The sequence below is a fragment of the Cydia splendana genome, chromosome 20, assembly GCF_910591565.1.
Source record: "Cydia splendana chromosome 20, ilCydSple1.2, whole genome shotgun sequence".
In the NCBI taxonomy this organism is placed as follows: Eukaryota; Metazoa; Arthropoda; class Insecta; order Lepidoptera; family Tortricidae; genus Cydia; species Cydia splendana.
Window position 1 is genome coordinate 10633482 of NC_085979.1, and position 15613 is coordinate 10649094.

The following is a 15613-nucleotide window of genomic DNA, read 5'->3' on the forward strand; positions in this document are numbered from 1 at the left end:
ATCCAAAATGGTTATCATTTTCTAAATCTGCGCCCCCCAAAACCTATAAAACGACACCCATGAAGACTTTTATGACATAGTGCATGGCCGCCATTTTGGATTTCAAAATGGTCATCATTTTCTAAATCGGGGCCCCCTAAAACCTATAAAACGACATCCATGACTACTTTTATGACATAGTGCATGGCCGCCATCTTGGAATCTAAAATGGTCATCATTTTCGAAATCTGCGCCCCCTAAAACCTATAAAACGACACCCATGACGACTTTTATGACATAGTGCATGGCCGCCATTTTGGAATCCAAAATGGTTATCATTTTCTAAATCTGCGCCCCCCCAAAACCTATAAAACGACACCCATGACGACTTTTATGACATAGTGCATGGCCGCCATTTTGGATTTCAAAATGGTCATCATTTTCTAAATCGGGGCCCCGTAAAACCTATAAAACGACATCCATGACGATTTTTATGACATAGTGCATGGCCGCCATCTTGGAATCCAAAATGGTCATCATTTTCGAAATCTGCGCCGCCTAAAACCTATAAAACGACACCCATGACGACTTTTATGGCATAGTGCATGGCCGCCATTTTGGATTCCAAAATAGTCATCATTTTCAACATTGGGGCCCCCTAAAACGTATAAAACGACATCCATGACGACTTTTATGACACAGTGCATGGCCGCCATTTCGGATTCCAAAATGGTCATTATTTTCGAAATCGGCACTCCCTAAAACCTATATATCGACACCCATCTCGACTTTTATGACAAAGTGTTTTGCTACCATCTGCATGCAAGACATTTCTATTATTTTTACGTACAAAAATGGCCCCCTGTCAACTTTCAATCGAGATTTAATAGATATTTAATTTCAATCTATGTTAGGTCGACTAAACTAATCGCGATTAAAATTTGAGAATTAACTTTTTTTATTCCATTAATTAGTCGAATAAACAGTTAATCGATTAATGCCCATCTCTGACCACGGCATTTTTACACTTTGAGAATATCTGAAAACAAATCAACACAAGGAGCCATTTTGCAAATCCAGTAACATACCAGTAACTTTGTTATTACTTTTGACAGCGCGTCTCATGTGTCAACACAGAGTCGACACAAAGTCGAAACATTGCACCTACTTTGTGACTGCAATATTTCTCAGCCTTAAACCATATTTATACATCATAATTAACAAGTTTCGTAGTATGTAAAGCGTTATTTTTGTTATTTAAGTATAGTATACGCATCGAAGTACTAAAAATGCTTCAAATAATATAGTTATGAACACGGGCACTGAGAAGTAAACAATTTCATTTCCGGCTAAACTAAAACAATGTGGTGGCGCGTTGATTATATTACACTTAGTTTATCAAATCACTCGAGCAGTTTAATTCCCCATAATAATTTAAGTCCTATTGTAATATAAATGCAAACAATATATAATTACGTCTTGTAATCCGTTTTAGAGATGGCGTATTAATGTCACTTATTTTTATTTAAGTATTTTTCCATCTGACAGTTTCCATTTGACAGGAACAAAATGAACGAATGAACGAATGATTTTGGCATAAAGTAGTCGCAAACTCGAAACAATGTGTGCACACGGCGACCACACTTTATGTCACTTTGTGTCATGTGTCGACCCTTCCCCATTTCTGGTAACTGTGTCGACACGGCGACGACTCTGCGACTGGAATTGTGACCGAAACAGACGGTGTCGACACAAGATGTGTCAACACCGCGTCGTAACGGCGACTGGAAATGGTTGTATGGGTCGTCAGTGTGCGCCTGTATGATCTTCTTGAAGTGCAGTTTCTTGCAGGGGCCATCTTGTTACATTATCTGTGTCGTTGTACCTACCTATTTGGCGCAGTCGGTTGGATCTAATATCAAATAGTATGCCTAGGTATGTATATGTTTGTGTATCTGTGTCAGTGGCATTGTAGCTCCGTAACGGATGAACTAATTTGATTGCGTTTGTCAATATAAATTGTTGTCTGTAGAGATGTCCCTAGGTTTCACACCACTAAATAGATGGCGCTGATTAAATTTAGTCAGGTATTTTAACTCACTTGCAGCTGTCCATGTTAAAGCATGTGTTGAGTGTTAAATCTGGCGTAAAGGAAACTATGATGAGTCCATATGAAGAGTATATTGTCGAGGATTAGGCACTGATACAAATTTAGTCTGGTTAGCAGCAAGGTCGAAACGAATGTGACGGCATCACGCACGCGAACAAAAGCTGTATATTTATTCAAACATTTAAACTTGTTCCACGTGCGTTTATGCAGTTACCTATAAAACAAGATTCTTTAAGTTTACGAAGACACTTTCCAACACTGGCCCTTAAACCAAAGCAATCTTGTTTAAACACACAAACACAAAACTTAAATAGTGACTTACACTTCACTATAACATTAAATTAACAAAAACATATGCACTGACTTTCGCTACACCTTATTAACAAAGTTCAGTTATTCACATTATGAATTGTTATTCAATAAATGTTTATAAAATAAACAAGTCTTTTAATTTCATGTAATCACTATCATGTTTGACTAAACCAACAAATAACCATGATGGTAATTACATTAAGAACACAATTATTACATAGAATACATAGTTAAATGTATTTACCTATGACAGTAATGTGAGCTGTCTCACAAACTTACTGTGTTTAACTTTACACAACGCTTTCGTCAGTATATCTGCCAACATATCATTAGTATTTAGATACTCAATAGTAATCTTATTACTATTTACAAGTTCTCTAATAAAATGATGCCGTATATCGATATGTTTGGTCCTAGCATGATGTAAAGAGCTCCTACACAATTTTAGCGCTGACTGATTGTCATTGAAAATTGTCGGTACACTTTCTTTATTTATAATTTCTTTCAGAAATGTACTAATAAACAAACCCTCTTTACAAGAATTAGACAAAGAGTAGTATTCGGCTTCGGTAGAGCTAAGGCTAACTGTTTTTTGCTTGCGACTTTCCCAAGTAACTACTGACTCACCTATTTTAAAAACATAGCCCGTGTACGACCGGCGGTCCACGTCGTCATTGCCCCAGTCTGCATCCGCATATCCGGTGATATCCAGCTGCTGCTTGCCTTTCTTAAAAGTCAAACGGAGATCCAAGGTACCTTTCAAGTAGCGCAGGACTCTTTTGGCTGCTTTCCAGTGGGTCTCTGTAAATGATTCATTAAATTGACTCAAGTAGCTAACTGCGTATGCGATATCTGCTCGGGTACAGATAGCAATATACATAAGAGAACCTACAAGACCTCTATAATCATAGGTATCATCTCTTTGATTGCCCCTAGGTAACTTAAGTCCAGTTTCCATGGGAGTAGGCGAACACTTACACTCTTCCATTTTATATTTCTTCAGCACCATCGCGATATAACTCGATTGATCGAGAGTAATTTTGTTTTCATCTCTACACAATCTCATACCTAACACCTGATGAGCTGGCCCTAGATCTGTCATATCAAATTCCTTCATTAATTTGACTTTGACATCTAGCTTATCACGTTCATCACCTGTCGAAAACAATATTATATCATCAACATACAGAGCAATAATCATAAACGACCCCTTCAGTCGCTGAAAATAAACACAAGGCTCAGATGATGACTTATTGAACTTCAACTTACTGCATAGAACATGATCAATCTTCTCGTACCATGCCTTTGAGGCTTGTTTCAACCCGTAAATAGCTTTATTTAATTTGTAGACCTTACTTTCTTGACCTTTAACTATAAAGCCTTCCGGTTGTTCCATGAACACAGTTTCCTTCAAGTCACCGTTGAGAAATGCTGTTTTTACATCAAGATGTTCAATCTTCATACCGTACTCAACCGCCAAGGCTAACAAAGTACGTATAGTGGAATATCTGACAACCGGTGAATACGTCTCCTCATAGTCTATTCCATATTGCTGCGTGAAGCCTTTAGCTACCAGGCGTGCCCTATATTTGAGTAGTTCACCGTTCAATCCACGTTTCACTTTGAACACCCACTTGCATTTGACAGGTTTTTGTGACTCTCGTCGATCTGTCAGTGTCCAACACTCGTTCTTAATAAATGAGTTGTACTCACAAGACATTGCTTCCCTCCAATTGTCAGCATCTGGAGCACTCAGTGCTTCTCGTACAGTCCGTGGAGCATCTGGATCGTACGTGCCCGCTAGGAATCCAAAATGTGGTGAACCCGATGAACTGTCATATTCCGAAGTATCCGTACTCTCCTCCTCTGGAATATAAGTTGCATCGGCCGGTTCATCACATTCACTAGAGCTAGACGAATCATTTATTGTGATCGTACTCGTTCGATCGCTCGTACTCTGAGAATTTTGTGTTAAATTGGCATCATCAGACGTACCGCTCACTACCGATATCGCTGGTTGTACAGAAGTTGGGTTCGACAATTCGATTACAACATTTTTATTTCCATTATTTTCAATTTGTGGAAATATTTCAATTGACTCAATGACATTGTCAATGTCATCACTTGATACTTTTTTAATGAACGTATTTTCTAAGAAGGTTACATCCCTGGCTTTGATGCATTTTGTTGGTTGTTCCGGGTCTAAGAGTCTATAACCCTTTGTATGCTCACAATACCCAACAAAAATGTACTTTTTGCATTTCGGATCTAATTTCGAACGCTTCAAAGTCATCGCATAAGCCACAGAACCAAAGATACGTAAATGACTTAGAGATACCTTTTTGCCACTCCACTTTTCTTCAGGAGTGCTCCCCAGTACAGCTTTCGTAGGACAGCGGTTTTTTACGTAGACTGCCGTGTTAACGGCCTCCGCCCAGAATTCGTTGCTTAGGCCCGCATCTTGCAGCATGCATCTTGCAGCCTGCATCACGGTCCTGTTCGCGCGTTCTGCGACCCCGTTCTGAGCAGCGGAGCCAGGAACAGTGGTTTGATGCACGATGCCATTGCTCTTGAGATACGCCTGAAAACCAGAACTGGTGTATTCTCCTCCGTTGTCGCTACGTAGCGATTTTATCTTTTTACCTGTCTGGTTCTCCACTAAAGCCTTAAATTCTTTGAACCTATCAAATACTTCACCTTTATTAGTTAAAAAGTACACAAACGTCTTTCTAGAATAGTCATCTATGAAAAGCAAGAAATACCTTGCACCGCTGAATGAGGGAGATGGTAGCGGCCCACAGACGTCTGTATGTACTCAACCCAGGACCTCTTTAGCCCTGTTGTGAGATTTCTTAGGAAAGGGGACCCTACTTGCCTTACCTTGTACACACGCTACACACGTTTCAAAATCTCTACTATCATATGATATACCAGAAGCCATACCTTTTTTCAAAAGTTCCATGCTTCTTCTGTTAAGATGCGATAGACGACGATGCCAAACCTTCTCTGAAGCTACAGATACAGTTCCGTCGCTAGTAACCGCACGCTTGTCCTCCACTGCTGCATTGGCCATCTGTTTGTTCTGTAAAGGAACATTAGAACACGCCCCCACAGTGTCAAGGACATAAACATCATTTTTCAAAGTAGCTGTCGCTGCAATAACCCCATTATCTAATATTTCGCAACTATCGGATTCGAATACTATCTTAAAGCCTTTCTTTGCCATGGCGCTTACCGACAATAAGTTAGCTACTAAATTAGGTACATAATACACATCACTTATAGTCTTTACAGTGCCATTACGTTGTTCCACTTGAACATTACCTCGCCCGGCCGTAAATAGTTTATCTCCGTTAGCTACAGTCACTTGCAACGATTTCTCTGACTTCATGTCACTCATTATGTTCACATCTCGACAAAGATGACTCGCCGACCCACTGTCCACGTACCAAAGATCACTTTCCACGTTCACCGACAGCGCCGTGAGTAGAGCCTTTGCCGACGACGTTTCCTTGCTACTTTTCTTTTTGTTCAACATCGGACAATCTTTCTTGAAATGTCCAGTCCTCTTACATACATAACACCTGGGCAGCTTTCTCGCGGCCGCCAGAGCCGTAACTCCGTCTCCATCGCGCTTGCTGTCCTCACGTCGCATCCTCTCCTGTAGCAGCTTCGCCGATACAACTTCGCTAGATAATTTGGCAGTTGACGAGTTCTGAATAGCCATGATTAGCGGGTCGTAGTCATCAGGAAGTCCGCTCAGCATGATGACCGCAACAAAGTCATCCTCCAACCCAGCACCAATATCCTGCAGTTGTTGTGCGACATCCGTGATCTTGTTTATGTATTTCTCCATACTCTGACAATCCGTCAACTTTGTGCTAAACAAAGTTCGCAACAGGCCTAGTCTCCGACATAATCCCTTATCTTCATAAGCTTTCTGAAGACTCGTCCATGCTTTGTGTGCCGAGGTCACGTTCCTTATGTGTACGAAGGCCGTCGATTGCACGGACAATGCAATGCGTGCGAGCGCTTTCTGGCCCTTTTTCACATCTTCCGGTTTTTTATCGTCAACCTCTTTTTCCACAAAATCCCAAAGATCTTCATGAACTAACACCATCTTCATCATAAATTTCCACGATGAATAGTTTTCCATTCCTTTTAGTTTTTCCATCACGAGTGGAGATGAGGAACTTGTACTGGACGCCATTACTGCCGGCAACCGTATTAACTATTTTCGCTTTTTCGCGCAGTGGAAGCGTGCTGGGCCCATAACCTGTTAAATCTGGCGTAAAGGAAACTATGATGAGTCCATATGAAGAGTATATTGTCGAGGATTAGGCACTGATACAAATTTAGTCTGGTTAGCAGCAAGGTCGAAACGAATGTGACGGCATCACGCACGCGAACAAAAGCTGTATATTTATTCAAACATTTAAACTTGTTCCACGTGCGTTTATGCAGTTACCTATAAAACAAGATTCTTTAAGTTTACGAAGACACTTTCCAACATTGAGGAAGGAGCAATCTCCGAGTGACTCGTCAGTGTGCGCCTGTATGATCTTCTTGAAGTGCAGTTTCTTGCAGACGCCATCTTGTTATATTATCTGTGTCGTTGTACCTTCCTGTTTGGCGCAGTCGGTTGGATCTAATATCAAATAGTATGTATATAGGGACCGTACGCGTTGGAGGGTCTGCCATCTTGCGGCCTGAATTGGAAACATGTGTGCACATGTACATTACCAAAGCAAGTGCTACCATATACCGTTCTCGTCGGTACGTTTCCTTATGCATAGTAGGTTCTGCCATCTTGTGGGCTACATCGGAAGCATAAACGACACATGTACGCCTCGCGCCAAAAATCTGACGGCTTCTATGCTGCCTCCTATAGTTCATGTACGGGGCCTATATGTTTGTGTATCTGTGTCAGTGGCATTGTAGCTCCGTAACGGATGAACTAATTTGATTGCGTTTGTCCCTAGGTTTCAAACCATTAAATAGATGGCGCTGATTAGAGTTAGTCAGGGTTTTTACTTACTTGCAGCTGTCCATGTGGAAGCATGTGTTGAGGAAGGAACAATCTCCGAGCGACTCGTCAGTATGCGCCTGTATAATCTTCTTGAAATGCAGTTTCTTGCAGACGCCATCTTGTCGCTGGGAGGTGGCGCGCGCACACTCGGCGCGGGTGCCGTGCGGACAGAACTCCATTACTTGAGCGCCTAAATCATAAAAAAACGCTATTATAATACAGGCTGGTACGCTGCTGCGTTGTTTATGGGTTCAAGCTTCGGCTTTTATCAGACTTTCCAATTAGTTTCCTGGAAAAATATAATTTTATATTTAACAGTTCACAAACAACTTTATTAACTACAAAACGGGACTTACCGCGTATAATATTAAGTTTTAAAATTACCTCCGCAGTTTCGAGGACGGCCCCGTGGTCCGGAGAAAGACTGGCTAAAGTTGACATCAACAATATCAACATATTATTGCGCGAGTTTTTCGAACTATCCGAACTTCGTAAAAAAAAAACCCCTCAAGAAATATCAATCATAGTTACCTCCTTGACTCTTGAACTTGTCGGCCAGAGATTTCTCCTTAGCTGTAGGCTTGCTGAGAAGGTCCATGATCTCCTCCCCCACTCGCTTAACGGCTTTCTCTCGGCTTGACGGCATGGCCAGTAATGACTGTAAACAACCGAACGAACAAAATTAGTATTATCTGACAACAGCGGGGAGACACTCCTGCCTTCGGGCATTCTCGGCTCCGTTCGGCTCAGCATTGCTCCGAGCAATTATTAGGGTTGACACAACTTGAAAACTCTGCGTGCACGACCACAAATAAGAACATACATAAAAAAAAAAAAAACATAGCCACAACCGAATACAGAACCTCCTCCTTCTATGAAATGGAAGTCGGTTAAAAATGACCGGAATTTTGACAACCTTAAATAGCCGATAGGGATAGTGCCATACATTAGTAAGGGATAGCATGGTTCGTCCCTGAATCGCTGTCAAACTTCGGTTTTGTAGGAAGTGTCTTCTGTACGGTAGTACTATTATTTTGTGCTGACGAATCAAAAAACGGTTGGTCAATTCAGAAGACATGAATATAATATAATGAATAAAATCTTCATACCATCAAATCCGTGTCTTTCTTAGCAGCCTTCTTTTCTTCTGTAGCATTCTTTGCCAGCTTTACTTTAGTTCCCTCATCAGGGGTCTCGTCTCCTATACAAATAAAAAACAGTCAATTATATGACCTTAATAGAAACACTTCCATGCAGTGCAGATTGCAAAGAGTGTACATGTTGTTAATTGGCCTGATGACAGTAACAAAGAATCATGGAAATAATAGTTTCATAGAAACATATATGTTAATATGGTTCTAAAAAATGGCCCAATCTCAGTATAAACATTAGGATTACTAATATATTCAATAAAATAAAAGTGAAAAATTCTCCAATCAGCCATTTTGACAAACGCCAATCAGAAGCGACCTAAGGAGTGACGTCATCAATCCATGACGTATTTCTTAGAGCAGCATAGACAACCTCATTGACCGTAATCTATACATCCTCACCAAAGAGTTTGGAGGTTCAAAAAAAATGTTATTTCGCCACTAAACATTTATTACGTCCAGAAAATATTATTACACGATGTAAAGTCAATATTTATTTGTTATTAAACAAATAAAATGCTAAATAATATGATATTATTATTATTATTTGTATCTCCATTACAAACTCTCGGGTTTTTAAGCCCGGTCATTTATAAGGCGTGCGTGGGGATATAGATCCAACACGTAGAGGCCGTTTGGAGAGCTTTGATGTCATGTAGAACGCCTGCTGGAACCCATTCACGGGTACATAAATAGATACCCGTAAACCGGTTTCAGCAGGCATTGGGAGCTATTATAGAAAAATGGAAAGAGTCCTGGTCTATGGTTTAAATTTGGGTGGAAAATAAGTCTGGGCTATTGCTAAGAGTTCCGGACACCTGCCATAACATTGTGTTATACAGTGTTATCGAGGCAGGCGGTGACTCGCCACTCGTTAGATGGGCACCTGATGCGCCATCGTAAAGACGGCCAGGCGCAACACCGGCGTGAGCGGCTCAGGGGTCTCCGAAGTTACTCGCGGCGTTATGCCCTTTAACACTTCCACCCCTGGAGCATATAGCTCTAGCGACTCCTCTCTGGACGGCCAATGAAGGCAAGCCAAAGCTGAGAGTCCTGCGGGTCCCCTTGGGGTCCACTCCGACCGACGAAGACACGCCGGAGACGGAGACCCTGACCGACTCTCGGGAGCACTCGGGTCCGTGGGGTCGTTACTCCCCAACAGCTCGCCACAAGCTGCCCTGCGGGCTTATTATTATTATTTGTTTGTCCTTTCCATATCTCGGGACCATGGGGTCCCGGACCTTTGGGAGGCATGCGTGGGGCCGAAGCCAACAGCGCAGAGGCCCTTTAAGACAGTTTACTCTAAAAGCAAGGGATACACATGGCGGATACCATCCCCGAGCGCACAATATGATACATCCGGAGATGGTCTCCGCCAGGTGCAAAGACTATTGCAGTGCAGCACTTTTGTGCTGCGATGGGAACTAAGGTCATGGGCTATTGATATGCAAGTTGGATGGACTGGATAATGGGTTATGGGAGGAGACTAGCGGACACCTGCCGTGACAATCAGTCTCAAAATTGTGTAAGACAGGTGGTGACTCGCCTACTCATTTAGTGGGCCCTACAACGGCCGCACGCACAGTGCGACAATAGGGCAACACTTCGGAGCGGCTGTAAGGTTGTCGAGAGGTGAGTCTGCGGTAGCCAGATTCCGGTGATCCGTTCAGCAGGCCGCCGGCGTTATGACATTTTACACTTCCAACCTGGAGCATAGGTCCCGCTCTTGCGACTCCACTCTGGCCGGCCAATCAAGGCAAGCACAGAGGCGAGGGCCAGATGACAGGGCCCTCTGGAATAGGGGTCCGCGGTGTCGCCACTCACCGTCAGCTCGCCACAAGCTGCCCCCGCGGGGTTATTATTATTATTATTTTATTTGATACACTAGCAGCTCTTAGAGCTGATGCGTGTATATCGAAGCACTTGTATTAAATTTTGCACTTTTTAAAGTTCTAAAATGTGTATCCAGTCTATTTTTAAAAAAACCAAAAATAATATTTTACCAAAAAACTTTTTTAATTATCGGTCGGGGTTGTCCACGGAGAGTGCAATATTGTGTCTCAAGCAAACTGTTCAGTACTACACTGATAAAAATACACCTGTTTTTGCCTGTTTTTTGGACTTGTCAAAGGCATTTGATCTAGTAGACTATAATGCGCTGTGGAACAAGTTGCAGCATGAAACCACACTACCGCCAGAGGTCGTCTTGATGCTTCGCTACTGGTACGGCAATCAAAAGAACAGAGTAAGATGGGGTGGGTCATATTCAGATGAATATGGGTTGGAGTGCGGGGTGAGGCAGGGGGGGCTAAGCTCGCCCCGGCTCTTCAATCTTTATATGAACCGGCTAATCGTTGAGCTCAGCAGCAATAATATCGGATGTCACGTTGGCGATATCTGTGTGAATAACATTAGTTACGCAGACGATATGGTGCTGCTGAGTCCATCGATTGGCGCGTTACGAAAACTAGTCGCAATGTGTGAGTCGTACGCTGTGACCCATGGACTCAAATATAATGCCAAAAAGAGCGAGACGATTATTTTTAAGGCAGGGTCAAAGACCTATACGGACGCTCCTGGTATCTCGCTCAGTGGCACACCTCTGAACAGGGTGCAAAAGGTGAAGTATTTGGGTCACTGGGTCACGGAGGACTTAAAAGATAATTGTGACGTGGAGAGGGAGCGCAGGTCGCTGTCTGTCCGTTGTAATATGTTGGCTCGCAGGTTCGCAAGATGCTCACAGCCTGTGAAAATTACATTGTTCAAGGCATATTGCCAATCTTTTTATACATGCGGTCTGTGGGTCAACTTTACGCAGCGGGCATATAGCGACTTGCGAGTCCAATATAACAACGCGTTTAGGGTTCTGTTGGGGTTGCCGCGGCACTGTAGTGCGTCGGGCATGTTTGCGGAGGCGCGGACCGACGATTTTGCTGCCATAATGCGCAAGCGGTGCGCCTCCCTGCTAGCCCGAGTTCGCTGCAGCACCAACGGACTCCTGAGCGCGTTCGCGGACCGCTGGGATTCCGCGCTGATGCGGAGATGGACACAGCTCCATGTATCGCGCTCCACGTAGGTAGGTTATAAGTTTTTTTTTTTTGTTAAATTTTATTTATGTTGTTTTGCACTAACACTAAATTTAAGTAGTATAAACTTGTTACTAACATAATATGGGACTAGTCCTGAAATAAATATTATTCATTCATTCATTCATTCATTATTTGGCTGAATGGAACTATCATTGCCATGTTGGCTGTCATAACCAGAAAAACTGAAAAATTAAAAATAAAACCGGTGCTCAGTGATTTTCACTCAGAATTTGCATGTATCTAAATAATTTATAAGGAGCGAAACGACGTCCAACTGACATCCATGGACCCAGTGCAGGAAAGAAACAACAACCGCGACCGATTGTTATTAAACTTACACGACAGTCAAGAAGAGACGAAATAGTAAAGGCCGCTAGAGCTCGACGAAGCCTGACCTCCGAAGGTATAGTGTCAGGCACGTCCACAAAAGTATACATTAATGAAAGGCTGACAAAATGCAATCGGGCTCTTTTTCACGCCGCCAGACAACGGTCCGCACAGTGCCACTTTCGCTTTTGCTGGACCCGCAACGGTTGTATATACGTTCGGAAAGCTGAAGGTAAGCCTGCAATCCATATTCGATCTCTTGCTGAAATTGATTTGCACATGGGATCACCTGAAGCAAATGCGCGTCCGGCAAACGCGGAGGTTGCAGCGGAAGAATCGGACTCCGTGGCAACCACAAACTTCACTTAAACTGTTGTTTACGAGTATTAGTTTAGTATTTTTGCATGTGTACTATTGTTATTCCTGTCTTAATAACCAAGCTATGGAATATTGCTCCTCACACCAACTCACACAACCCAATATTTTGATTCAAAACATATGCCCTCACGACACCATTCACTTATTCATATATCACTACACACACAATACAAAATTCAAAGATCCAGTGCACACTTGGAACCTGCCATTCCCAAACTCTTATTGTGGTTTAACTTCGTGTAATCTAATAAAGCTTTATAATAGATAGTTCTAAGATACATAATGATATAGACCAAACTCTAGCTATAGAATGTCAGGTTCACAACTATATAGAAACTTGCAAAGACGCTCTAAATAAACACAACTTCAAGGTGCTTGCCCTTAACATCCGCAGCATACAGCAAAACTTTAATTCTTTTCTAGTCGCATTAGAACGTCTAAAATCCAAAATCGACGTAATTATATTAACAGAGTGCTGGTTAGCAGCTGGAGCTCCACCAGGCCAGATTCCCGGCTATCGTATGTATGCTACAAAAAACAATCTAAACCGCGCTGGCGGTGTTGTAGCCTATGTTCAAGAGGCCTGGAGCGAATCTGTCACAGAGCCTTACTTCGAAGAGGCTGAGTGTTTATTGCTTAAATTATCAGATACGATCACAGTTCTTGGCATATATCGTTCTCCTTCTTTCACACAACCTAGTAAATTCATTAAGCACCTTAGCATTACCCTTACCTCGATCAGCAATAATTCCTCCGTTATTGTCGCCGGGGACATAAACATTAATATTTTAAACACACTTGACCATCACACCAACGAGTACCTGTGCTTCATGGCTGAATCAGGTTTTCGACCAGTAATCTCGGAACCCACTAGACTGGACTCTTGCCTAGATCACATATTTGTGAAATCAAAATCCCACAAATTAATTGGCCTAGTATGCAAAACGAATATTACTGACCACGAAGCTGTGATACTTGGAATGTCTCTCCATACCGACAAGCCTAAAGATAAAAACAGATTTATTTTTAAAACAGACTGCCGTGCCATAGTTTTAGAACTCCAAGAAGAGGACTGGTCTGCGGTAACGCAACAAAATAACCCCGATGTGGCAGCTGAAGAATTTCACAAGGTCCTTGAATCGGTAGTACAAAAGCACACAGTTAAAAAACGTGCGAGCAGATCGACATATACTTTGAAGCCGTGGATAACACCCGGCCTTATTAGATGTCAAAAACATCGTGACCGATTACACTTGGAACTTAGAAACCACCCTGATGACCCCATGCGCAAATTGGTGTATAAGAGGTATAGAAATTTTCTTACAGAGTTACAACATAGGTTAAAAAACGCTCATGATAGCAGAGAATTGGAAAAAAACGTAAGTAATACAAAAGGACTCTGGAAAGTAATTAAAAACATTGCCGAATTCCCAGATAGTAAGTCAAAAGCCACGGAACTAACAAAAATAAAGCCAACGCCCTTAGAATCAATAAACTATTGCAATAACCACTTTGCCAACACGGGGACACGTCTAGCCAGTAATTTACTCTCAAAAATGAACAAGACAGAGCTTTCTCTCCCATCGACTCTCAGCAATGCTGCCTCATCCCCACACACTTTCTTTTTGCGGCCTACTGACGAACGTGAAGTGGCCAAACTTATTAGTGTGCTGCGAAATGATAGTAGCCCTGGTCCTGATAACCTAAAACCTTCACTCCTTAAAGCTATTAAAGCCGCTATAACTAGTCCTTTAACTTATATATTCAACCTAAGTCTCACAACTGGAATAGTTCCTTCCATGTGGAAGAAAGCAGTGGTTATCCCTATCCACAAGAGCGGCCAAAGAAACGCACCCGAAAACTATAGACCAATATCTCTTTTGCCTATATTTTCAAAATTGCTTGAGAAAATTGTTAATAGTCGCCTAGTTGACTACTTGGACCGTTTCAGCCTACTAGAAGACTCCCAGGTTTCAGACGCGGTAAGTCGACGGAAGATGCAGTCGGAAGCTTGACCAGGAAAATCACTTCTGCATTGGACTGCGGCCTGAAGTCAGTGGGAGTGTTTCTTGATCTAGCAAAAGCATTCGACACCGTCTCAGTGCCCATACTACTGCGAAAGCTAGAGCATTATGGAATAAGGGGACTTCCGCTTCAGTGGTTTGAGAGTTACCTTACTGGCAGGTATCAGAGATTGAGGGTGGATGAGTACTTGAGCGAAGAAACGCCAAATGTTTTCGGCGTACCACAAGGGAGTGTTCTAGGCCCAACACTGTTTATCCTTTATATAAATGATATTTTCTCCGCCACGCCTGCTCAGTGCGACCTCATATGCTATGCAGATGATACAGTGGCTATCTTCTACGGGAAATCCTGGATCGATACTCTGCAAAAAGCTGAAGTGGGTATGTCCGATATGAAACGCTGGTTAGACAATAATCTTCTCTCTCTGAACCTAAAGAAAACCAAATATATTTGTTTTCACAAAACCAAAGCTTCTGAGCCAGGGCTAGTCACGGCCCTTCATGTCAAGTGTGCTGCTGGTCTATCATCGAATGACCCCTGCAATTCGATCAGCCGAACGAATTGCATTCGGTATTTGGGCGTTGACGTTGATCAGCACTTCTCATTTAAGCAACACATAGGTTCACTTTCACAGCGAGTAAGAAAATTGATTTATGTTATGCGCCTACTTCGGAATTCCGCTGATAACCGAATCCTGCGTCAAGTCTACATTGCCTTATGTCAGTCTATACTGGGGTATTGTATATCAGTATGGGGCGGAGCTGGTACCACCACGATGCTCGGGTTGGAAAGGGCACAAAGAGCTGTTCTCAAGGTAATGTACAAAAAGCCCTACCAACATCCTACAGACAAACTTTTCTCTGAAACCCAATTACTTTCAGTTCGTCAATTATTTGTCTGCAGAGTCGCCATGCTGATGCACAAACTCACTCTTAACTCCCCCACATACGCAGCATTACAACGCAAAAGGGTTTTTCGTGTCCCACAAACTTTGACAAAAACATCTTTCTCGCGACGCTATCCACAGTTTCTACATCCATATATTTATAACCAAATATTAAAAGCTTTCAACGTCCAAACATTGTCTCTCAAAGAACTGCTGTACACCCTTAAGAAATGGTTAATCTCTCTTTCCTACAAGGCCACCGAAGAGATACTAAAACCCTTGCAATAACGCACCGCATACACAGGATCACTCTCTCTCACACACTCA

At 42.4% G+C, this 15613-nt stretch overlaps 1 protein-coding gene across 1 annotated transcript in view; it reads right to left on the reverse strand.

The window, feature by feature from the left end:
* The window catches only part of LOC134800728 (N6-adenosine-methyltransferase MT-A70-like protein), a 35656-nt gene that overhangs the window by 17892 nt on the left and 2151 nt on the right, over positions 1–15613 (reverse strand). Inside the window, exons 4-6 of the mRNA XM_063773250.1 lie at positions 8540–8631; positions 7962–8088; positions 7440–7620 (exon numbers count right to left, since the gene is read on the reverse strand). Of these exons, the coding sequence (XP_063629320.1) occupies positions 7440–7620; positions 7962–8088; positions 8540–8631 (400 nt within the window). The remainder of the gene's footprint in view (positions 1–7439; positions 7621–7961; positions 8089–8539; positions 8632–15613) is intronic.